Source organism: Chionomys nivalis, chromosome 4, assembly GCF_950005125.1.
Source record: "Chionomys nivalis chromosome 4, mChiNiv1.1, whole genome shotgun sequence".
NCBI lineage: Eukaryota > Metazoa > Chordata > Mammalia > Rodentia > Cricetidae > Chionomys > Chionomys nivalis.
In genome coordinates, this window is record NC_080089.1 from 20,358,745 (window position 1) to 20,380,696 (window position 21,952).

The 21,952-nt window shown below is 55.1% G+C and overlaps 3 protein-coding genes and 2 non-coding genes across 7 annotated transcripts; 4 read left to right on the top strand and 1 right to left on the bottom strand.

Annotated features, from left to right (window-relative positions):
• Window positions 1-1,467: 1,467 nt before the first annotated feature.
• Shfl (shiftless antiviral inhibitor of ribosomal frameshifting) lies at window positions 1,468-9,010 on the top strand. Of its 3 annotated transcripts, XR_009057017.1 has the most exons (10): window positions 1,468-1,777; window positions 2,152-2,275; window positions 2,419-2,468; window positions 4,281-4,319; window positions 4,450-4,599; window positions 5,881-5,984; window positions 6,106-6,260; window positions 6,589-6,840; window positions 7,396-7,497; window positions 8,121-9,010. XR_009057017.1 is itself a non-coding variant. In XM_057768057.1 (9 exons), the coding sequence occupies exons 1-8, from the start codon at window positions 1,757-1,759 to the stop codon at window positions 6,804-6,806; spliced, it is 861 nt and encodes a 286-aa protein (XP_057624040.1). In that variant the 5' UTR covers window positions 1,468-1,756; the 3' UTR covers window positions 6,807-6,840; window positions 7,396-9,010. The 3 variants fall into 3 exon arrangements, 2 of the variants coding, with proteins under 2 accessions (XP_057624040.1, XP_057624041.1); XM_057768057.1 differs by having other exon boundaries at window positions 7,396-9,010; XM_057768058.1 differs by lacking the exon at window positions 7,396-7,497.
• Angptl6 (angiopoietin like 6) lies at window positions 6,918-11,976 on the bottom strand. Its single transcript, XM_057768055.1, has 5 exons — window positions 11,336-11,976; window positions 9,272-9,449; window positions 8,414-8,601; window positions 8,065-8,335; window positions 6,918-7,108 (listed from the first exon to the last, which is right to left on the bottom strand). Exons 1-5 carry the CDS (start codon window positions 11,945-11,947, stop codon window positions 6,918-6,920), a joined length of 1,440 nt encoding a protein of 479 aa, XP_057624038.1. The 5' UTR covers window positions 11,948-11,976.
• A 5,727-nt stretch (window positions 11,977-17,703) lies between these two features.
• Ppan (peter pan homolog) lies at window positions 17,704-21,468 on the top strand. Its single transcript, XM_057767375.1, has 12 exons — window positions 17,704-17,825; window positions 17,915-18,085; window positions 18,654-18,755; window positions 18,940-18,990; window positions 19,089-19,259; window positions 19,860-19,936; window positions 20,120-20,227; window positions 20,317-20,440; window positions 20,524-20,602; window positions 20,687-20,816; window positions 20,892-21,058; window positions 21,141-21,468. Exons 1-12 carry the CDS (start codon window positions 17,808-17,810, stop codon window positions 21,344-21,346), a joined length of 1,404 nt encoding a protein of 467 aa, XP_057623358.1. The 5' UTR covers window positions 17,704-17,807; the 3' UTR covers window positions 21,347-21,468.
• LOC130874029 (small nucleolar RNA SNORD105) lies at window positions 18,797-18,879 on the top strand. The gene has a single exon (XR_009057078.1). It is a non-coding gene; the product is annotated as a small nucleolar RNA SNORD105 (small nucleolar RNA).
• On the top strand, window positions 19,970-20,048 carry LOC130874032 (small nucleolar RNA U105B). Its single transcript, XR_009057081.1, has one exon. It is a non-coding gene; the product is annotated as a small nucleolar RNA U105B (small nucleolar RNA).
• Window positions 21,469-21,952: the final 484 nt, after the last annotated feature.

A 21,952-nucleotide genomic window follows, 5' to 3' on the forward strand; every position in this document is an offset into this window, starting at 1 on the left:
TGATATGGCACACGTCTTTAATCCCAGCACTCGGGAGGCAGAGGCAGGGGGATCTCTGTGAGTTCGAGGTCAACCTGGTCTACAGAGTGAGTTTCAGGATATTCAGAGCTACATAGAGAAACTCTGTCTTGCAAAAAATTAAAATAAAATAAAATATTAAAAAATAAAAGATCATGAGTTCCAAAAAGCAGAAAGAGCGATTGTTCTGAGACAAGCCCTCACCGTACAGCCTAGGGATCTCCAAATAAACAACACCCCTTATCCAAAGCACAGAGCTGTGACAGCCACCTGTGAGCCAATTATACTAATGTGTTGTGACTGCCTTGTTTATCACTTTTGGTTTTTTCAAGACAGGGTTTCTCTGTGTAGCCCTGGCTGTACTGGAACTCTCTCTATAAACCAAGGTGGCCTCAAACTCTACCTCCTGAGTGCTGGGAGTAAAGGTGTGCACCACCGTCTGACTCTGATTTTTGTTTCTGACTGGCACATGACTCATATTTCTTGGGCTACAGCATAACGTTTTACCACCGTGAGTATGGACTAAGGATAGAAATGGAGATCTAGCTTCACAACAAACAGATGTTTCTTCCTGTGAATCTGTAGCCTCTTAGATATTTTGAAACAGTAGTCAGCACACTGGAATTTACTATGGCATGCTAAGGGCAACACTGTAACCCGTCACCACTCGCTTCTGCCCCCCTCGCTACAGTGTCTGGATCATTTCTTTAGCCTCCACTGACTGAAGTCCAAGAGCTGATATACTTTGACATAATGTCCACCAGTCTTGTCCCTATTACAGCAAATAATAAGGCTTCCTCTTTTTTATGGGTGAGTAATATTCCATGGTGTGCACACACCACATTTTCTTTATCCTTTACCTATTAATGGACATGTAGGTGGATTCCATATCATGGCTCTTGTGTTGTGAACAATGCCACAACACACACAGAAACAAGCATCGGGCTTTGGGGGGGGAGGTGAGATCCAACCCCTGTACTAAAAGAGGCACAGAAGAGGGTTGCTGGAAGGAAGGGGTTTGAACCTGGAAAAAACCCAGGCTTCTCAAATCTGGGGCCCATTCTCTGCTCCAGAAGTCCATAAAGCTTGACAAAAAGTTTGTTTTGTCCTGGGATATTTTCCTTTTTTGAAACAGGGTCCACGTGGGCCAGGACAGGCTTGAACTCCTGATCTTCCTCCCCCACCTTCCAAATACTAGGGTGACAGGTGTGTGTCACCATGCCCGGCTTGCATGCCCATTGTACAGAGGAGGAAACTGAGGCTTGGGGTGGACCTAGGGAGAGAGATGCTCCAGGGGTCAGAGCCACTGAGCAGAGCATAAGCGCCGCCGGGGTCCTAAGAAGCTTTGGGTTCCGAGTGGGAGGAGCATCGTGGGAGCACCAAGACCCGCGTCCGCGCGGTGCGGCCCCGCCCCCACGGGGGACGTGAAGACGCGGACCCCGCGCAGCGTGGGGACATGTGACCGACTGCAGAGGCCGCGCGCTGCATCCCCGGCCCGGTCGCGCTGCTGCGCAGGACGCGGGGAGGCGCGCGCCGAGGCCTGGGAGCACCGCCCGGGAGCACCGCGGGGCGCGCGAGCAGCCGCACAGCCGGACGGCCGGGGCGGGGTCCCCGCGGGGTCCCCAGCTTCGCGCAGAAACGAAACCGAAAGAGGGGATCGAGGGAGGCGGAGCCGCGCCGGCGCCACCCAGCCCTGCGGGGCCCGGACCCGGGCGCGGCCAGGTGTGCAGCGGCCACCATGGCTCAGGACGGCGTGGAGGTAGGACAGCCGCGCCACCGGCGACAGGCCGCGCGGGGAGGGCTCCGGGGACACCCCGACCCCCCGGGCCGCCTCCCTCCTCCATCCCGGGCACAGCGGGGCTGCAGGGTCAGAGGTCAGAAGGAAAAGGGGTAACCTGGCCTGCATCCCGCCGGACCTCAGATTCGCACCCGGGAGTCTGGGACGCGCTGCAGTCCCCACCATCCCCCTCCCCACAATGCCTGGAGAACTTTGGATTTTTCCAGGAAATGGATTAAAGGGAGGGGGGATGGGGATGCGGAGGCCAGAAGCCTGGGTTAAGTTGAGGAGAATGAAGGGACGGGTGCTGCTCCCCCGTCGCCCCCCACACCAGAGTTCACCCCCATCCGCCCCAGTTGGAGAAGAGCGTCAGGCGCCTCCGGGAGAAGTTTCATGGAAAAGTGTCCCCCAAGAAGGCAGGGGCTCTTATGAGGAAGTTTGGCAGCGACCACACCGGAGTAGGGCGCTCTATCGTGTACGGTGAGTCAACCCAAGGGAGAATACTGAGTGGGTGTGGTTTAAGAATCGCTGTAGCGACCCTGGCCCCCTAGATGGGAGGCTCTCTACCACCGCCTGGAACTCCTACACACCCTTCAAGAGCCCCTCCCATATTTTCCCACTAGGTGTCAAGCAGAAAGATGGACAAGAGCTGAGCAACGATTTGGACGCTCAGGTAACCTGTCCTCCCTCTCTCCCCCACAGGAAGGGGAGAATCCCTCTTCTCTCCAGCAGAAGGAACAAAACCACAGCTGTGAGAGCCCACCTCGCTATGTAGGCTCCTTCCTTTTCCCAAGCAGTAGGTGCTCATTCTGTGCGGGTTATCTCAAAGGGAGGAGACTGGACAGTCGGAAAAGGAGGTCCTGGCTGCTGAGGAAGGCTCACAGGAACTCTGCCTTGCTCTAGAAGAAAGGCTGGGCCGGGCTGGGGAGGAAAGAGGCCTCGATGGAGAAGGGGTGAACGGACAACTGAATCCATTGAATCCGTGCAGTCACGTAGTGGCTGGTATTCTGTGTATCGACCTTGCTCCAAAGATGTACTAGAGTTCTGTTTTGTTTGAGACGGTCTCACGATGAAGCCCTGGACTGTCCTGAAACCCACGTTATAGGCTAGACTGGCTTGTAACTCACAGAGATCCACCTGCTTCTGCCTCCCGAGGCTGGTAATCAAGACCTGTGCCACCATGCTGGGCACCTAAAAGTATCTGACAGATCCCATTCTTTAAGCTTCGGTCTATAAACAATATGACATATTAATAATACTAGAAGGAAGTCACCTTCACGAAGAGCGCCCAAGGGGCGGACCTCCAGGCTTTGGTTCATCCTCCTACCTCTCTGTCTTCCAGGGTCCCTGGAGGCAATCCTATTACACAGGACAGCGCAGGTCATGACTTTCACCAGGGTCTGGGGACCAGCATTTGGCTTCAGGGATTCACACTCTATCCATCTGTAATGAAGTTTGGGCCCCAAGAGGCCCCTCTGTGAGGACCCACGAAGAGACCCATCTGGGAGCAAAAGAGCAGTCATTCAGACCTGCAGCCACGTGTCTGCAAGCCCCCAAACCCAGAACCTTCTAAAGCCTTGTGGCCAAGGAGCTGAGAGGTGGCTCAGCTATTAAGAACACTTGCTCTCCCTCACAGGGGACTCTAGTCCATTCCCAGCACCCACATGAGCGGCTCACAACTTCTTCAGGTCCAGGGGACCTGACACCCTCTTCTGACCTCCATGGGCACTGCACATGTGTCTATGTACACAGGGAGACACACAGACACATTTAAGAACTTGAATCTTTAAAGCCGCATGGCATCAGAGGTCAGGTGCCACGTGTGGCCTCTGCAGATCAAGGAGTCATACAAGGTCTGGGTTGCATGGGCCACGATCACTGACTGATTTCAGATTCTGAGCCATCTCAGAAAGGAGACCAGCAAAAGTATTCACTTTTTAAAAAAGATTTATTTATTATATATACAGTATTCTGCCTGCATGTATACCTGCAGGCCAGAAGAGGGCACCATATCTCATTAAAATGGTTTTAATACACCGTGTGGTTGCTGGGAATTGAACTCAGGACCTCTGGGAAGAGCAGCCAGTGTGCTCTTAACCGCTGAGCCATCTCTCCAGCCCCAAGTATTTACTTCTTAAGGATATTTGGGACATTGTTTGTGCTTTTATCTAGGCTTCTACTTGGGCCTTCATGCATTGTAGGCAGTGCTGAGCCATGCCCCAGCCTTCGATTATGTGTGATTCTCCTTCTTTACGCCCCCCCCACAAGAACTTGAATGACTGGATTGTGCCACCAGACCCAGCTCCGGTGGCACAGAAAAGCTCTCAACACAGGCAATAATGTTTCATATTGGCTGCATCTATATAGAGCCAGGATCCTGTCTCTGGTCCAGGAGCCCCATGCAGGCTCCTCCCCCATTAAACACGGGGATGGCACCCTGAGAGCCTTTCCAGTCTCTGCACTCCCCTTCCGTGTCTCCCCTCAGGACCCGCCGGAGGACATGAAGCAAGACCGAGATATCCAGGTGCGTCGGTGGCTGGGCTGAGGCAGGGTGTGGACAGGGAGGATAGCTACCCATGGTGCAGCAGTGAGTGTTCACAGTGGGCTCCAGAGGCAGAGGTGACCCTGTTTGTCCCCACTCATCCATGTTGCAGGCAGTGGCCACCTCTCTGTTGCCCCTGACAGAAGCCAATCTTCGAATGTTCCAAAGAGCCCAAGACGACCTGATCCCTGCCGTGGACCGACAGTTTGCCTGCTCCTCCTGTGACCACGTGTGGTGGCGCCGTGTGCCCCAGAGGAAGGAGGTGCTGCCCAGACTTATCTTGATTCCCTCCTGTCCAGAAATGTTTGTGTGTGTGTGTACCTGTCGAGACCAGAGTTTGGTGGTGCTGTCTTTCTCAGTTGCTCCACCCTATTTTTTAAAATATTTACTTATTTATTATGTATACAATATTCTGTCTGTGTGCATGTCTGCAGGCCAGAAGAGGGCGCCAGACCTCTTTACAGATGGTTGTGAGCCACCATATGGTTGCCGGGAATTGAACTCAGGACCTTTGGTAGAGCAGACAATGCTCTTAACCACTGAGCCATCTCTCCAGCCCTCCACCCTATTTTTTGAGACAGGGTCTCTCACTGAGCCCTGCGGCTCACCAGTCCCTTAAGGGGTTTGCTGCACGGCCCAGGAAGCCTCCTGTCTCAGCCTCCCCAACATTAGGGTTGTGTGCAGCCAGCCATGCTGCCTCTTACATGGGTGCTGTGGTTTGAACTCACGGGTAAAGCTCTACCTACTGAGCCATATCGCCACCTTTTGCCTTCATTTTTAGTATTTTAGGTTTATTTTATGCATACTAGTATTTTGTTCACGTATGTGTCCGTGCACCACAGTGACACATGGGTGCTGGGAACTGAACCCGGGTACTCTGCAGGAATAACAAATGCTCCTGACCGTGAACCATCTCCTCAGCCCCTTTTCTGCTCGTTGAGAGGGTCTCATGTAGCCCGGGCTGGTCTCAGACTCAGTGTGTAGCTGAGGATGACCTTGAATTCCTCATCCTCCTGCCTCCACACCTGGTTCACACGGGGCTGGGTGCGGAACCAGGGGCGTCACGCATGCTAGACAAGCCCAACTTCTATATCCCGCTGAACTCATTCGAGTCACTGACTTGAGAAGTCAAACATTTGACTTTGACAGCTGGGGCAGATAGCAACCCCAAATCTGGTTTCCTAACCTCTTTTCTTTTTTTCTTTAGACAGGGTCTCTCCATGTAGTCCTGGCTGGCCTGGAACTCTCACGACCCACCTGCCTCTGCCCAAGTGCTAGGATTAAAGGTGTGCACCACCACCACGCCCAGCTTGGCTTCCTAATATCTTGATTATTAGTATGCTTCTGATAAGGGCTGAGCTGTGGCTCCGGGAGTCCGAGCGCTAGCAGCGCACTCCTGAAGCCCACGTACCAGACACAGGGATGCAGCCTGGCATCCCAGCTCTTGAGCGATGGAGACAGGAGGGTCAGGAGTTCAAAGCTAGCCTGGGCCACGTGAGACCCTGTCTCAGCCGTGCACGTTGGCCCTTCCCTGCCTTCTCAGGTGTCAAGGTGTCGCAAGTGTCGGAAACGTTACGACCCAGTGCCGGCCGATAAGATGTGGGGCCTGGCCGAGTTCCACTGCCCAAAGTGTCGACACAACTTCCGGTGAGGGCCCTGTCCCACCCCAGCCCACCCTCGGCCCAGTCCCAGCCTCGCCCCCTCCTCCTGTCCCCTGGGGGAGGGCCCAGCTGCCCCCTCAGCCCCTCACGGCCCTGCTGGCCCCCAGGGGCTGGGCACAGATGGGGTCCCCATCACCCTGCTACGGGTGCGGCTTCCCTGTGTACCCCACTCGGATCCTGCCCCCACGCTGGGACCGTGACCTGGATCGGCGCAGCACACACACCCACTCCTGCTCAGCCGCAGATTGCTACAATCGGAGAGGTGAGGCCCTGGTGCTCGGCCTACATTCTGCGTCCCCTGTGCGCCGACCCCTGGCTGCTCCCTCCTTCCCTGGGTCCCCCATGGCTCCCCAGAGCTGACTCCTCCCCGACTCCTCCCGTGGAGTTCCCAGCAGCTCCATAGTGCCCAGCCTATGAGTCCCATGGTCCCCACGACCTGTGAGTCTGTCTTTGTGGCCACATTCCTAAAGAGTTTGAACGCCTGTAAATTTTATGACCTCTGATCTGTGACCTCATACGGCTCCAGTGAGTCGCTGCAGAGCCACAGACCCTTCCCACCTCCAGAATCTCAGCAACTCTCCTTCCCCTAGAGCCCCATGTGCCTGGGACTTCCTGTGCCCACCCCAAAAGCCGTAAGCAGAACCACCTCCCCAGAGTGCTGCACCCCAGCAACCCCCACATCAGCAGCGGCTCCACGGTGGCCACGTGCCTGAGCCAAGGCGGCCTCCTGGATGACCTGGACCATCTCATCCTGGAAGACCTGAAGGAGGAGGAGGAGGACGAGGAGGATGGTGGGCCCCGAGAGTGACCCTGACCGGACGCACACAGGAACGACAGACACGGTGTGTGGACACCTTGTGTTGCTGTAAGATACTGGCTCAAGGAGATAGAAATACCCTTGGGGGTACTAATGGGGCGGTCACAACCGCACAAGCCGGGTCAGCATAACAGCCTTCTTCAGAGAGTACGCCCCACCGCGGAACTCGGCCCAGTAGACCCCGTCCTGGTAGCGGCTCCGATAGTGACCTCCATGGTACCACACACCATTAAGGTTGGAATGGGCACAGGCGTGGTACCACCAGCCCCCACGATGGTACAGGGCACAGTTACCTGAGGGCAGAGACAGAGTTTGTGTTCCCACCAAAATAAAAGTCTCTACCAGCACTTCTTTGTGCAAAGCTTTTGCAAGCATCCCTCAACCTTCCCTATCTTATTGAATAGAAGCCCTAATCGTCTATCCCCTCACCAAAATAAAAGGCTCTGGCTTCTCACTTTCTTCTTCAGAGTAACAGCCTTAATTCCCTATCTCCTTGCCAAAATAAGAGGCATGCTTTTCCCATATATTTTGCAAAGTAATCTGTTATTCATTCCTTTGGGGGGGGGACTTCTGTTTTCAGATGGTTTATCCCAGGTGGACTGGCACACACCTGTAATCTCAACATGTGGGAGCCGAAGGAAGAGGGTCTAGAGTTTCAGACCAGCCTGGGCTCCACAGTGAGGTCGTATCTCAAACGTGGACTAGGATATAGCTCAATGGTAGTGTGCTTAGATTGCGGGGCAGGGAGAAGGGGGAGCAGCTCTGTCGTCGTCCCCCCCCAACCGAAAGAAGCTTAGCTTTCACTCAGCCCTTCTCACAGTGCAAGGTCCCTAGGTCTTAGTCAGCAGAGAAGGAATCGGGGCTCCCTGCACCCTTGGCTTCCTTATGCTGAAGAACTTACCTTAGGGCACCCTGCAGCCCAGGCTGGCCTTGAACTCCCGCCCCTCTGCCTCCATTTGCTAGAGCTGGGACTCCAGGCCTGTGCCACCACACCCAGCTCACCAGAGGGAAACCTGGCACTTAGGTTTAGTGTAGGCACCCACAGAGGCTAGAAGTATGGAATCCCCTGGGACTAGAGCTACCCAGTGAGGGTGCTGAGAACCGAACCCTGGAGGAATAGGTTTGTGCTTTCAACTGCTGAGCCATCTGCACCTCTCAGAAGGGAAAATTTGACTTTACCGCTTTTCACCCTAACCAGATTAGCAATCCCATTTTGCTGCCCTCCCACCAGAATGAAAGTTCTCCCTACCAGAATAGGAGTCTCGGTCCCTGTCCACAGTACTGAAAGGTTTGTCGTTGTGCCAGGAGAGGGAATCTCCGGCATCGCCGTGGTACTGGCCAAGCCGCAGACGGTAGTGGTCACTCTCAGGCTCCAAGGAGAAGCTGTCATAGTGGGCGCGTGCCCCACGGCCGCCCCAGTCCTCTAGGAGTACCAGCAGCTCATGGTCCCCACGGCTGGTCACCTGATGCACGGGTTCCAAGCCCAGCCAGTATTCCCCGTCCGGCCGCCCAAAGCCCGCCTGGAAGGGCCGGAGGAACAGGAGGTCAGGATGGGGTATCCTCAGCCAGCCTCCGGCACCCCCGCCACAAGCACCCACCTTGTAGTGCTGCCAGTTGGTGAAGAAATTGACTGAGCCATCTTGCCGCCGCTGGATAACGGTCCAGCCTCCGCCTTCCCGCTGCTGCTCACACCACACAGATACCAGGCGCCGGCCCAGCCGCAGCTCATACACTCCGCTCTGCCTGTGACCTGCCCCGTGAGCCTCTGCGCAGTCCTTCCATGGACCTGTGACAAGGTACAGCCTGAGCCAAGCAGGCCCTTGCTGGATCAGGGCCCCGACTCACCAGTTCCCTTTCCCAGATAAAAGCCATTTTCTGTCTCCCTCTGAGGAACAGACATTTCTTACCGTTTCTTCTCTCAAAAGTCATGGTCCTATGAGCCAACTCCTCACCAAAGCAGAGTCCTAACCCGCATGCCCTCATAGAATACGTACCCATGCCTATTTTCTCTTCTTCCAATTTCTCACTATATTAGGAGGACTGATGGGGGCTGGAGAAGTGGCTCAATGGTTAAGAGCACTGGCTGCTCTTCCAGAGAACCCAGTTTCAATTCCCAGCACCCACGTGGCATCTCACAACTGTCTGTGACTCCGAGATCTGACACCTTGACACAGACATACGTGCAGACAAAACACCAATACACATAAAAAATAAATCAATTTAAAAAAAAAAAAAAGAGGACCGGTCTCGTTTTGTTTTCGTACCGCCCGGAGGCTACGAAAGACCTTGGCGCTCTGCCAGTGAACTACATCTCCAGGCCGCTCTTGTCACAGGCTAATTCTTGTCCCTTCATCTCCCCTGGTCCCCACGACTCTAGAATTTCCATCTACCCAGATGGCACCGGAAGCCCTGGATCATCATCTCACGCACATCCCAGCAGGCCTGCCTTGACTTACCCACTGGCCTGGTGGAAACAGCAAGGTGCCCAGTAGGTGGGGGAGGAGACAGGAGCTCCTGCTGCCTCAAGTTCTGATCTCTCCGGTTCTCTGGGGTTCCGTCCAGCCTCCTGCTGGTGTTGCCAGCACCGCCCACTAGATTCAGAGGAACCAAAGGCACTAGAGGCAGTGGCAGGACCTGGGACCATACAGTCAGACATAATTAACCCCTCAGCTGAGGAGGCCAGGCATCCCCTGGCACGGGGAGTGGGGGGACAGGCAGGGTCAGAAGAACAAATCTCCCACCCAGATAAACGCCTCAGATTTATCACCGCCTACCAAAAGCCTAACTCTGGACTTCTGCTGGTGAGGCGTATGCGCAAAACATGGAGGGCAGAGAAGGGCACTGATCTCCTGCTCCATCATTCTCCCTGTTCCCTAGAGATGGGGTCTCTCACTGCACTTGTGTTGGCCTGGCATCCATCAAGCCCCAGTAAACCATCTGCCCACAGTCCTAGGGCACACATACAGGCCCACCACAGCCCTGGGGCTAACATGCAGGTCCACCACAGCCCTGGGGCACACACACACACACACACACGCACGCACGCACGCACGCACGCACGCAGGCAGGCAGGTAGGCCCAGGCTTTCTGTGGTTCTGAGGGTGGGAGCTCAGGTGTGCATGTTTGCACAAAGCACTCTTCTGAACTGTTTCCCAATCCTGCTTTGTTGTGTTTTGGGTTTTGTTTCAGAAAGGGTCTCTCCAACTGGCTGGCCTGGGACTTGCAACACCCTCCACACCCTCCAGCCTCCGAGTCCTGTCCTAGGGACAGCCCTCCAGCCTCCTGTCCTAGGGACAGCCCTCCAGCCTCCTGTTCTAGGGACAGCCCTCCAGCCTCTGCCTCCTGTCCTAGGGACAGCCCTCCAGCCTCCTGTCCTAGGGACAGCCCTCCAGCCTCCTGTCCTAGGGACAGCCCTGCAGCCTCCTGTCCTAGGGGTTACAGTTGTGACCTGTGCCTGCCTTTCCTCTGTGCTCTTTCACTCACAGAGTTCCACTCTGTTGTCGGTCACAGCTTCACTGCACAGATCTGCTGAGTTCCAGCACATGGACCCTAACAATGTAGAAAAATCTGCAGAACCATCACGAATCCAAAATTCAGGGCCAACTCTGGGGGTGTGGTTGGTTCAACTGTAGAGCAGTTGCCTCACGTGCAGGAGGCCGGGGACACAACAAAACCCCCAGGAATGAAAACACAACCCAAGCCAGGCCTGTGGTCAAATGTTTGTCATTCCAGCACTTAGGAGGTGGGGCGTGAGAATCAAGGTCATCCTCAGCTACCAAGAAGTTAGAACCCAGCCTGGGCTACGTGAGTCCATCTCACTTGATCTTAGCCAAAAGGCCGAGAAGCGGTGAGAGTCCATCTCAAAAAAAAGAAAAACAAAAAATCCTGATGACAGAAATAGCCCAAAGTTCAGAAGCCTCATATAGTTACAGGAATATATTGTCTTGAGGGCTGGACGCTGGCTCAGCAGTTAAGAGCGCTCGCTGCTCTTCCAGAGGACCCAGGTTCAATTCCCTGCACCCACATAGTGACTCACAGCTGTCTGTAACTCCAGTTCCAGATCACTTCTGGCCTGTCTGGACACTACACACCCACACGTGGTGCAGACATACATATGTGTAGGCAAAACACCCACACACATTAAAATGGAAATCTTTAAAAACAAGATCATAAAAAGAAGTATCAAAAGCTAGGCGGTGGTGTTGCACGCCTTTATTCCCAGCGCTCGGGAGGCAGAGGCAGGTAGATCTCTGTGAGTTTGAGCCCAGCCTGGTCTACAGAGCAAGTTCCAGAACACACAGGGAGGGCTATGCAGAGAAATCCTGCCTCGGAAAAAACAAAACAAAAAAAAATAATATGTTCTCCTTGTGTATGGTGACAGTGAGCATAAGCCTCGGCGCCTGCGAATAACCTTCTGTGGGGCGGAAGAGGCTCTCCCCAGCCGTTCGCCCGGAAAAGCAGTGGGTGGCGCCACAGGCACCGGTTCAGATTTAGGACCAGTGATCGCGCGCCGGAGGTACCTGCTGCTGGCCCCGATCCGGGTCGGCGCACGCGCGCTGCAGGCGGCCCAGAAGGCGGCTATGCTGGCTCACGAGCTGCGCATGCTCGCGGAGCTGCGCGTCCAGCTGCTGCAGGAGCGCCGCCGTCCGGCGCGCCTCGGCCTCGGCGTGCAGCGCGCGCTGCGCGAGCAGACTGAGAGCGGTAGCAGGCTCCGCCCCCGGGTCAGGCTCCGCCTCCGCCTCCGGCTGCAGTTGCGCGCGCAGCTGGCCCAGGCGCGTGTTCAGGCCGTAGCTCTGCTCACGCAGCGCGCGCACCTCGCCCGCGAGCGCACCTCCCTCGGCCGCGCGCCTCTGCAGCGCGCGCAGCAGCTCCTCCTGGCGGCCCACGCGCATGCGCAGCGCGGCCAGCTCGCCGTCGTGGGAGGCGTCGGCGTTCCCGCAGACCGCGCCCGTCGCCTTCTGCGGGGACAGTACCAGCGTGACGCGACATCGCGCGGCACCTCCACGTGCCCGCCAAGCGCCCAGCAGGAGTAATAGCTGCAGCGTGCGCAGCCTGGCAGTGCCCATAGCCACCTGCAGCGGAGAGGGAGGAGGCCGTTGTATTTTAGCCCAGACTGGTCCCAAAGCTCCCATGTATCGAGGAGGACCTCGGTAGATGTCCTGATCCACGAACCTCACCTCCCACGGTAGTATGTGTGTGTAACCCTAGGCCTCACTCATGCTGGGCAGCTCATTCCTAATTTGAGATATAATATCACTATGTAGCCAAAGCTGGTTCCGAACTCGTGAGATGACTGGATTGTGCCGCTATGCCATGCTCCACACCGTGTCCACACCAGGTTAATATTCATGGCTCCCCATTCCTGCCCTGCAGAGCGCACACCAAGGTCCCCATGCAACCTCCCAAACACTGTCACACACACTTGCACCTGCTCAGAAGGTAACAAGAGTGCAAAGACACGGGTTGAACCTCGTTTTCGATGCTCTGAAAAGAACACATCGCAAGGAGGCCTGTGAGGGTGGCATAGAAAGGAGGGAGAGTGAACAGGAAGCCGGGAAAGCCGGGAGTGAAAGGCCTCGGCTCTAAAGCACTGGGAAGGATGGAGTTTCTGAGCTAGAGACTGGGTGCGTGCACTAGCTACAACAGCCCCTTGTCATGCAGGAGCTCCTAAGCACCGGCCAGGGTCTTCTCTTTGTCTGGTACATGTGGCTGCCTTCTCAGGCAAGCCTACAGTTAAACAAGAGGCTGGGGACCCCCCATCCCATATCCACATCAAGACCAGGAGTCCAGACAAAGAGCTACCCCTCACCGCTTCTACCCCGCTCTCACCTCTTACAACCCAGATGCTGACTTCAGTGAGATCTGCAGCAAGTCCACAGAATCTGAGAAGATCTGAAGGGCGAGGAGGGCCTCTGAGCTGTGTGGGTAGAGGAGACTGGAGGGACAGAAGAGAAGGCTTGGAAACCACCCAGCCCCCAAGTCCAGGAGCACAGTGAGTGTAAATATTTAGTATTTGTAGTGTGAGAACCCAGACCGAAAAGCCAGATCCCCTTGCCCAGGCCTCCAGAGTGTGATAACAGGGGCCACTGCCCTCCATGAATTTCCTCCTTTTAGAGGCTTGCAGACCATGGGAGGCCCTACACCCCAGCAGACCTGTGGGGTCCAGACTCAAACAGCTATGTCATCAAAATGACAGCGATGGGTATCAGTGAGCAACCTGCCTGGTTTGGGGACACCCTTAGGAGATAAGGCTTGTTCCTCATTTAACCCTAGCAGCCAGGGCTGGGGTGTGACTCAACTGGAGAGCCCCTGCCTAGACTCGCCCAGTGAGGGACTAGGGTGTGGCTCAGTGGTAGAGCCCCTGCCTAGAATCCCCCAGTGAGGGGCTGAGGTGTAGCTCAGTGGTAGAGCCCCTGCCTAGAATCCCCCAGTGAGGGGCTGGGGGTGTGGCTCAGTGGTAGAGGCCCTGCCTAGAATCCCCCAGTGAGAGGCTGGGGTGTGGCTCAGTGGTAGAGCACCTGCCTAGAATCCCCCAGTGAGGGGCTGGGGTGTGGCTCAGTGGTAGAGCCCCTGCCTAGAATCCCCCAGTGAGGGGCTGAGGTGTGGCTCAGTGGTATAGCACCTGCTTAGAATCCCCCAGTGAGGGGCTGGGGTGTGGCTCAGTGGTAGAGGCCCTGCCTAGAATCCCCCAGTGAGGGGCTGGGGTGTGGCTCAGTGGTAGAACCCCTGCCTAGAATCCCCCAGTGAGGGGCTGGGGTGTGGCTCAGTGGTAGAACCCCTGCCTAGAATCCCCCAGTGAGGGGCTGGGGTGTGGCTCAGTGGTAGACCACTTGTGGGTCCTGGGTTGGTACCCAGTACTGCAAGAAGAAAGCAGAACCTCAAGATGCGGTCGGTGGTGCATGCTTCATCAGTTTACCTGGGAGGCAGAGGCACTTGGGTATCTGTGAGTTCCAAGCTGGTCAAGCTATCTAAAAAAAGGGGGGGGGGTGGATGTTAGGTCAGGATTGACGGGAAAACAAAAGAAAGAGGAGCCCAGCCTCTGTAGAAGCACACTGCCCTTACTGCGGAAGTGGAGACTGCCAAGGGACAGGGGCTTGGGGTTTTGGAGGCAGAGGAAAGACAAAAGTTTTATCTGTGTTTATAGTCTCAGGCCGAGAGATGCCAGCAGATGTTTTTATCATGTGCTGACCTTGTCAGGTTTCTCCTGGCTCCTGACTGCAGACGTTCTCATCACTTTGTAGGCTTTCTTGTCAGGCAAGGTGCTCTTACTGGTATGTGCAGTGAGCTCCAGTGCTGTTATCGGTATGAGCAGGGAATTTGTAAGCAATCTGGGGCTCTTTGTTTTAGATCATTGTCTATAAAGAGACACCATGACCAAGGCACTTACATAAGAAAGCATTTAATTGGAGGTTTGCTTACAGTTTCAGAGGGTGAGCCCATCATCATGGCAGGGAGCATGGTACCAGTCAGAGAGACATAATCCTGGAGCAGTAGCTAAGAGCTCACACCTGATTCACAAGCAGGAGTAGAAAGAAAAACACTGGGCCTAGAGCAGCCTTTTAAAACCTCAAAGCCCAGCCCCAGTGACACACCTTTTCCAACAAGGCCACACCTCCTAGTCCTTCCCAAACTGTTCCAGCAACTGGGTACCAAACATTCAAATATATGAGCCTTATTCAAACCACCAATCATTAACTACTCGCTGGGTGTGGTGGCACAAGTCTTTTATCCCACCACTCAGGAGGCTGTCAGGTGGATCTCTGTGTGTTCCAGGGTAGTCAGGTCCACATGTGAGTGAGACCCTGTCTCAAAAAATAAAAAGAGGGGCTGGAGAGATGGCTCAGTGGTTAAGAGAAATGCTGTCTCAGAGAGAGAGGAAGGAAGGAAGGAAGGAAGGAGGGAGGGAGGGAGGGAGGGAGGGAGGAGAGAGAGAGAGAGAGAGAGAGAGAGAGAGAGAGAGAGAGAGAGAGAGAAAGGGGCTGCTCAGAGGGTAAGAGCACTGGCTGCTCTTCCAGAGGTCCTGAGTTCAATTCCCAGCAACCACATGGTGGTTCACAACCATCTGTAATGAGATCTGGTGCCTTCCTTGCAAGCAGTACATTGTATGCTTAATAAATAAATAAATCTTAAAAAAAAGAAAAAACCAAGATGAAACATCTATAAAAAAAAGAAAGAAAGAAAGAAAGAAAGAAAGAAAGAAAGAAGAAAAGAAGGAAGGAAGGAAGAAAGGAGAGAGAAAATAGCTTGGGCCTGTGTAGCCGCACTTGCCTTAGTGCCATCCAGTCCAATACACACATTGCACAGTGCACACTGCACAGCACACACTACACAGCACACACACTGCACAGCGCACACACTGAACAGCACACACTGCACAGAGCACACTGCACCACATACACTGCACAGCGCACACACCACACACACACTGAACAGCACACACACTGCACAGCACACACACTGAACAGCACACACTGAACAACACAGTGCACAGCGCACAGTACACACTGCACAGTGCACAGTGCACAGCACACACTGAACAGCACACACACTGAACAGCGCACACTGCACAGCGCACACTGCACAGCAACACTACACAGCACACACTGCACAGCACACACACTGCACAGCACAGCACACTGAACAGCATGCACACTGCACAGCAGCACACTGCACAGTGCACACTGCACAGCACGCACACTGCACCGTGCACACACTGCACAGTGCATGCACACTGCACAGCGCACACTGCACAGCGCACACTACACAGCACGCACACTGCACAGCACACACTACACAGCACGCACACTGCACAGTGCACATCATGCACACTGCACAGCACACACTGCACAGCACGCACACTGCACAGCAACACTACACAGCACACACTGCACAGCACACATACTGCACAGCACTGCAAGCACACACTGCACAGTGCACACACTCCTCATCCTACTACAAATTCTGTTTTTCTCTCACACAGTCACATTTTCATGTCAAGCCATGCAGTGACAGACCAAGAGCAAAAAATCCACATGGTCAGTCCCTAGAGACAGATCCCACAGTCAGGACCCAGGATCCCCCACCAGATCCCCACTGAGCTAAGTGGCCTCTCCTTGCTTAGCAAGGTCCTCAGCTCCCCCAACTGAGCACACTCCAGGGTCAAGAGAGGAAAAGACTGTTCCACACTAGAAAGCATCAGCCAGTTCTGGGCTACAGCAGGGACTGCACAGCCTCTTTGCTTCTCCATTACCAACAGAGAGAAGAAACCTCCGAGTCACAGGAAAGGGGTATAGGACCAAAGAGCTGAGGAGGTAGCAACAGGGCTGAGATGGATGGAGACAGGGACACGAGAAAGAGGGAAATTTAGAGAAAATGAAAAGGGACAGTTGGCGATGCTGTTGTAAGGGGAGGGGTAAAAATAGGACACTGGATGAAGAGGAGAGGGAGAGCTAGATGCAGGTGCCTGGGAGGAGACAAGATGCTAAGCCTTAGGGTGAGTGTCCCTCCCTTCACTGAAAGGTTATTTGGGGACAAGGAAGAAGTCAGAATCCTGAGGCTAAGATGGGGGAGTAAAAATGGGAAGGGGGGCTGATTAGAGATTCAGAATGCTTGGCTTCCAGAGGAAGCTTCCACACTTCCACCCATATGCAGACGGGGACCCTAGGGAGCAGAGGTGGCCCTCAGGATCTAGGAGACAGATGAGGGACCACTCAGTGTTCAATCCATTGACTGACTGAGCCCCGCATGCCAGGTACCAGTATGCCCAGGATCAGTATGGTATCTTTCTTTATTGAGGGCAGGGAGAGAGGACACTTAGTTAGGGGTCTGTTCGGAGCCTCGCAGTAGAGGAAATGGTTGTTAAAATACAACGGATGAGGAGATGGATGCCAGCAAGATGCCTTACTTGGCAGGAGGATGCTGAGTGCATGGTGAAAGAATGTGGAGGAGAAAGGAGAGACGGGAAGGAAGGAAACGGAGGAGGGAAGAAAGAGAAAATGAGGGAAGAGCCAACCTAAAGATGTAAGAAAAACCATGAGGGGCCAGACGGTGGTGGCGTATGACTTTAATCCCAGCACTCGGGAGGCAGAGGCAGGCGGATCTCTCGGAGTTCGAGGCCAGCCTGGTCTACAAGAGCTAGTTCCAGGATGGGCACCAAAGCTACAGAGAAACCCTGTCTCGAAAAACCAAAAAAAAAAAAAAAAAAAAAAAAAAAAAACCATGAGGGGATTAAGGCGTGCACCACCACCACCCAGTTCACTTGTTCTTTTAGAGGATGCAGGTTCAATTCCCAGCATCCACATGGCAGTTCCCTCTTCAGGACGCCCTCTTCTGGCCTCCCCAGGTACCAACATGGAAATGGTACACAAACCTCAAATGTGCAGGCAAAATGTCCATACACATAAAATAATAATAATAATTTAAAAGATTTTTAGCGATCTGGCAAGAGGACTCTGTGAGTAGAGCATCTCCATCAAGTCTGAATACCTGAATTCCATGTCCAGGTTCACATGGTGGAAGAAGAGAACCAACTGTTACTAGTTACCCTCTGACCTCCCAATGTGCGCCTTGGCGTATGTACCACCACAGGTAAATAAATGCAATTTATTTGGGAATGGAGCAGACATGGTGGCATACGCCATTAATCCCGGTGCGTGAAAGACAGAGGTCGGCGGACCTGTATGAGTTGCTCAGCATAGGCAAGCGGATCCAGGAGAAAGGAGAGAGTCGCACACCTTGCAGAAACGGGACTCGAACCCTAAAAGACTCTGCAGCCCCGCCCCGGCAAGGTATCTCTATAGCAATCCACCGGCTTAACTCCCAAGAGACGTAGCACGAAAGTCCGCGGAGTGACGTCACCGGCGGGAGCGCCGGAAGTGGGAGAAACGAGCCACGCGGCGCCGGAAGTGGGCCACACAGAAGCGTCCCGCGTCGGAAGTGAGCAGTGTGCGGCGGAAGCAGCTTCAGAAGCAACCTCGTGGAGGAGCAGGCAGCATGGGGCAGTCGGGGCGGGTGAGGCGCCGCGGCCCCGGTGGGCATGGGGCGCAGGTGGGGTCGCGACCGAGGCCGGGGCGCTCACCGCCCGCCTGTCGCCCCTGCAGTCCCGGCACCAGAAGCGCGCTCGCGCCCAGGCCCAGCTCCGCAACCTCGAGGCCTACGCCGCACAGCCGCACTCGTTCGTGTTCACGCGAGGCCGGGCGGGTCGCAGTGTCCAGCAGCTCAGCCTGGATGTGCGGCGGGTCATGGAGCCGCTCACCGCCTCTCGTCTACAGGTCTGCATCCCCCAGCTCTCCACACTCTAGTCCCTGGGTTCGACTTCGCGGCGGCCGGAGGTTGATGGTTAAATTCAGTGGCAGAATGCCTGCCTTCCTTGTGGGAGGCCTCGGCTGCATCCCCAGCACCGCTTGAACCGGGGGCATGATGCACAGCCGAAAGCGCAGCGCTCGGGAAGAGAAGCGAGGGGGATCTTTCGTTGGAGGCCAGCCGTGGGTGTATAGTGAGGTCTCGTGTGTAAAAAACAAAGGCACAAGGCGTGGGGGCGCAGTCGAGAAATAACTCGGCTGCAAGGGGCTTGTTGCCAAGCCTGAGTTCAGTCCGCCTGACTCACGTGGTGAACCAACTCCCGAAGGTTGTCCTCCTGGCTCCACCTGTGCGCCCCTACACGATTGCACACAAAATAATACTTTTTAAAAATTATTTAAGTGCTGGGCTCAGGAATACAGTCAAGGCTCGGTACCCCTGGAAAGTTGGGGGTGTCAGAAATAACATCTTAGAAGCCCCAGTTTAAGCTTCTTTGCTCAATAAGAACTATCTGTATCCATTCCTTTTTGTAATTATCAGGTTCGAAAGAAGAACTCACTGAAGGACTGTGTGGCTGTGGCCGGCCCCCTCGGGGTCACACACTTCCTTGTCTTGAGCAAAACAGACAACAGTGTGTACTTGGTGAGTGGACACCATGCCTTTCCCTCCCTCGGCCCCAGCTGCTCCTGTCTCATGATGAACCCCCTGCCCTGAACAGTAGTGATGCTGGCTTCAAAGTAAACGCTCTGAAACAATGGAGCAAGGCTTCCCCCTTGCCCTACCCCAAGCCAGAACCCTCCACCCTCACCTATCCTTTCTCTGACAGAAGCTGATGCGCCTCCCAGGAGGCCCCACTTTGACCTTCCAGATCAACAAGGTGAGAGGGGTAGAGGTGATAGGTGAGCTCAGCCTACCCGGGAGGGCCCTGGTCACACAGCACAGATGGTCCTCAGCCTCTCTCTACCCTCCCTTCAGTACACACTGGTGCGAGATGTCGTCTCCTCCCTGCGCCGACACCGGATGCATGAGCAGCAGTTTAACCACCCACCCCTTCTGGTGCTCAACAGCTTTGGCGTCCAGGGCATGCACATCAAGCTCATGGCCACCATGTTCCAGAACCTGTTCCCATCCCTCAACGTGCACACGGTGGGCCAGATCTGGGGCAGCTGCCCGGGAGTGGGCAGTTGGGAGGGAAAACTCACTACCATGAAGTGACTAACTTTATCGTAAATTCAAAGGCAGGGCTGGGGTTGGAGTAAATCTGTTACTGAGACACAGGATCTTCTGTGTCTCAGGCCGGACTTGAACTTCTGGCCCTCCATCTCTTACATGTACACCTTGAGTGATGTACAACTGGCTTTGGGTGTTGGTGATCAAACTTGGGCTTAGTGTATGGTAGGCAAGCACTCTACGAACTGAGCCACATCTTTGCCCGTTTTTCTTAACACAAGGTCCTGTATTAACTCAGGCTAGGCTTAGACTTGTAATCTTACTGCCTCAGCCGCTGAGCCAGCAGGGCTAGAGTTTCAGCTGCTAAGCCCCGGCCCCAGTGGGTCTAAGATTAAGTTCATTATAAGGTCCACTTAGAAGTCTGAAGGTTGGCTTTGACGGCTCATGCACCCTTGACTTTCAGCCAGTGCTCCAGTCTGTAGACCCTGGTTGCAGCCTCTGACACCCAGGCTGCATGCCCTGGCTGTAGCACTTGGCCCACGGGCAGCTCAGAGGTCCCCTCTCACTGGCCCCCAGGTGAACCTGAACACCATTAAGCGCTGCCTCCTCATCAACTACAACCCGGACTCCCAAGAGCTGGACTTCCGGCACTAGTGAGTGTGGGGGGAGGGACTCGCGGTGGGACACCCCATGCACCTGATGAGAGCTCTGCTGCTGAGACCTGTGATTGCTCAGACTCAAAGTAAACGCCCTGATGCATGCCCAGCAGGGAGAGGGCAAGGAGCTGGCCTTGGGCCCTGTGACCCTTCACTCCTCCCTCTCTTCTCCCACTGCAGCAGCATCAAAGTGGTGCCCGTGGGTGCCAGCCGGGGCATGAAGAAGCTCTTGCAGGAGAAGTTTCCCAACATGAGCCGCTTGCAGGATATCAGCGAGCTGCTGGCTACGTGAGAAAGGCTCTGGGTGGGTGGCAGTTCCAGCCCAGGGGTTTCAGAGCCGGCCTGTAGAGCACTCGAGGTAACCTGTTGTCCCACAGGGGTGTGGCGCTCTCGGAGAGTGAGGTGGAGCCAGATGGTGAGCACAATATCACAGAACTACCCCAGGCTGTGGCTGGCCGTGGCAACATGCAGGCCCAGCAGAGTGCCGTCCGACTCACAGAGGTGAGGAACAGCTCATGGCGGCTCCTATAGGCACAGCCCTCAGTCTTAAGGCCAGCCTGACTCTCCCATGTGTGTATCTCCAGATTGGGCCCCGGATGACACTGCAGCTCATTAAGATCCAGGAGGGTGTTGGGAACGGCAATGTCCTCTTCCACAGTTTTGGTAAGGGGACGGGGTGAGGCCAGCCTTTGGGAGCAGTGCTTGGTCCCATTGTTATCTTGACACAATGTCTGGTCTTCCTCGCAGTGCACAAGACTGAGGCAGAACTGCAGGCCATCTTGGCAGCAAAGGAGGAGAAGCTACGACTCAAGGCCCAGCGTCAGAACCAGCAGGCTGAGAACTTACAGCGCAAGCAGGAACTGCGCGAGGCCCACAAGTATGTAAAGGCCGTGGGCAGAACGGTGGGTGGGCACCTGAGCAAGCCTAAACCCTTGTCACTCTTGTCCTCCAGGAAGAAGAGCCTGGCAGGCATGAAGCGAGCCAGGGCAGGGGCCGAAGGGGACAGTGATGCCGAGGACCCTGGGGCACCTCCAGAGGCAGCAGGAGCAAGCCAGAATGAGGAGGAGGAGGATGACGCCGAGTATTTTCGCCAAGCTGTGGGCGAGGAGCCTGACGAGGGTGTGTGCAGGGGCTGTGCTGGTGACACCTGAGGCCCCTGACCGTTTGTTCTTGAGGACCCTGACCATTTCTCTCCCTACAGACATGTTCCCCAGAGTGGGCAAGCGGAGGCGCCTGGGAGGACCTCCGGGCAAGAAGCAGCGAGGGAAGGAGCAGAGGCCTGGCTCAGGCAAAGGTCAGGGTGGCAACTGGCGGCCTCCGAAACCAAAGGGTAGATTTCAAGGAGTCAAGACCAAGCTGGGACCCAGAGCCAGACGCCAGGACACAGGTCGACCATCAAGAACCTGAGGCTGCTTGGCAGTGGATGATCCATAGATGCCCCAGATTGGGGCCCGAGAGCTGCCCTGGGCTCCAGTGTAGCCCGGTTTCCTTTCATAAAGGAGCTATCCAGTTCTTCCAATAAACTTGAACTTGGCACTTTTTGAGTTCACTCTCTGGTTGGGGTGGGGACGGGGCTAACAGTACTTAGTTGTGACTGGCCAAGAGACAAGGCCCAGCCCAGATGGTACAAGGAGGAAGTGGGCTAGGTGGGAGGTGTCACCCTAACTGGCTGTGCAAGTCGAGATGGACCAGTGGCCACACTGCTGGGAACCCAGGAGGTGCCTGTGTAACCCAGAGCTGCTGCTGTGAGGATCATGGCTTCCCTCTCAGGTAAACTAGCACTGGGCCAGTTAAGAGTCTTTCAGCAGTCGGGGTCTGCAGTAGGAGTTTGGGGTGGCCCTGTCAGCGGTTCCTCTGCACTGAGTATTTGAAGAGGCTGAGTGTGGGAACAATTCAAGGCTCTGGGATTGGGCGGAGTTGTTGGGAGATGGTAAAGCTATGAGTGCAGCCCCTGACTGCGATCTGGGCACCCTCTGGTTGAACCACAGCTGGTTGGTGCCAGCAGGAGGGCTG

Bases quoted from the DNA above. Each gene is read 5' to 3' on its own strand.
- Shfl (XM_057768057.1), top strand. From the start codon at position 1,757: ATGGCTCAGGACGGCGTGGAG. The intron at 4,600-5,880 runs GTGCTGCCCAGA...CTGCCTTCTCAG, and splicing joins GTGTGCCCCAGAGGAAGGAG to GTGTCAAGGTGTCGCAAGTG. The intron at 6,261-6,588 runs GTGAGGCCCTGG...TCCTTCCCCTAG, and splicing joins AGATTGCTACAATCGGAGAG to AGCCCCATGTGCCTGGGACT.
- Angptl6 (XM_057768055.1), bottom strand. From the start codon at position 11,947: ATGGGAGCTTTGGGACCAGTCTGGGCTAAAATACAACGGCCTCCTCCC. The intron at 8,336-8,413 runs GTGGGTGCTTGT...CGGCCCTTCCAG, and splicing joins CCAACTGGCAGCACTACAAG to GCGGGCTTTGGGCGGCCGGA. The intron at 7,109-8,064 runs GTAGGGAGAACT...CTCTGCCCTCAG, and splicing joins GGACCGAGACTCCTATTCTG to GTAACTGTGCCCTGTACCAT.
- Ppan (XM_057767375.1), top strand. The intron at 19,260-19,859 runs GTGGGCCAGATC...ACTGGCCCCCAG, and splicing joins CATCCCTCAACGTGCACACG to GTGAACCTGAACACCATTAA. The intron at 21,059-21,140 runs GTGTGTGCAGGG...CTCTCCCTACAG, and splicing joins GGGCGAGGAGCCTGACGAGG to ACATGTTCCCCAGAGTGGGC.